Source organism: Sphaeroforma arctica (genome assembly GCF_001186125.1).
Source record: "Sphaeroforma arctica JP610 unplaced genomic scaffold supercont1.6644, whole genome shotgun sequence".
Classification (NCBI taxonomy): Eukaryota; class Ichthyosporea; order Ichthyophonida; genus Sphaeroforma; species Sphaeroforma arctica.
In genome coordinates, this window is record NW_014033914.1 from 1 (window position 1) to 1,601 (window position 1,601).

At 38.2% G+C, this 1,601-nt stretch overlaps 1 protein-coding gene across 1 annotated transcript; it reads left to right on the forward strand.

The window, feature by feature from the left end:
• Positions 1 to 1,128: 1,128 nt before the first annotated feature.
• Positions 1,129 to 1,487, forward strand: SARC_15741 (hypothetical protein; the record flags this gene model as incomplete). Its single annotated transcript, XM_014290144.1, has 1 exon — positions 1,129 to 1,487. A coding segment is annotated over exon 1 (182 nt), but the record flags the coding sequence as incomplete, so codon positions are not given.
• Positions 1,488 to 1,601: the final 114 nt, after the last annotated feature.

Sequence of the window (1,601 nt, forward strand, 5' to 3'; positions counted from 1 at the left end):
ACATGCATATGTATATACATATACATATACATAAATATACATATATATAAATATATATACATCTGTGTATTCACATGTGTGTATGTTATTGTGTGGCTGTATGTTGTATATATGAATATGTGGATTTGAATAGACACTTAAGTTACTATATAGCAGTCTGAAAATTTCAATTTACACTCGATTCCTATTCTCCACAAAGTAAGTGTATTAGCCTAACTGTATTGCCTACAGATTATGACAGAGAAATCTTCCATCAAGTAACAACATACATGCACATACATACCTGGTAGAACAAGATTTTTAAGTATTTCACTACCCGTTGCTGTAGCATTAATTAGGCAGACCTTGGCACTCTGCAGGGCGTGTTGGCCGTGAGAGTCCCATAGCCGTAGCTGCCTGTCATAACGTTGTTCTGATCGACTATGCTCCATTATAAAAAAATATTTATAATAGCAGCTGGAGAAACTGGTAATGTCTGTATTCCAATGAGTAGCCCTAGATGATACCGCTACTAAAGATGCTAATACCTAGAGTGTTCTCTAATATATTGGACTAGTTGATACTGCTGCAGAGGCGATAAAAAACAGAGCCTGACTCTTTAATGCACACCGTCCTCTCCCCTTTCACTCTTCCTCCATACACCGATCCACCTTTACAACTTCGCGAAGCAGTTGGAATGGAAAGTATTAAACTAAACAACAGATTGCTGTATACTCTAGCAGAGACAACATGATACAGCTACATATGGGGCATTCACCGATGTCTGTGATTTCATTTTTATTATTTTTATTGATTTACAATGTCGCGCGTCATCAATTTGGGTTTAGGGTTTCAGGGTTTTTAAAGATGAAATCCGATTATGTACCCAATTTTTGCCGCGTAAATTCTGGCAAGAGTTGTGGAGTCAGACCACCAATCAACACACACAGCGCTGCGTTTACAGTTCGGTATTATCTATATTAGTGCTATAGTAATTTGGCGGGTCGAAATAGAACGAGCCACAGTACATAATCGACTTTTAATGTCATTTTAGGGGATATGCTTTTTATTGCTCGCGACACGTAATATAAAATAATATCTTATTAATGTATTTCAGACGCACTTCTGCAGTATGTATTGTTGCATCTTTTAAAATATTATAACTAAATAGGCATAGCGTAGGTGTACGCTGCACATAAGCCTTCCGTGTACATCAGTTCCAACATATGCTAACACCTGTTAAGATATCGCTATATCGATGCACTATATCTACATGTAGAGGGCGCCATTGTAGAGCTCTTCCAATTCTTCTGATGGGTTTACACTATGGCTTCCAGTGAATATGAGCGCTCTACTATAAGACCCAACCCCAGGGCAGCACCCAAGTATATAACACCATACAAGTTTCCGCAGTTTCAGTTGACAACCCTAGATATAGTTGCGCAGAATACGTACGACGATAGAACTGTGGTACTGTACTTCGCGGGCGATCCAGTGGACACAAAAAGGTATTGCATAGACACTGTAGGCGCTGGAGTATAACTTCTGAACCTTGGTTTGCGTATAAAACACCTTTTCGTAGTTGGATAATCTATAAAGAATACAGTATAAAATATATATAT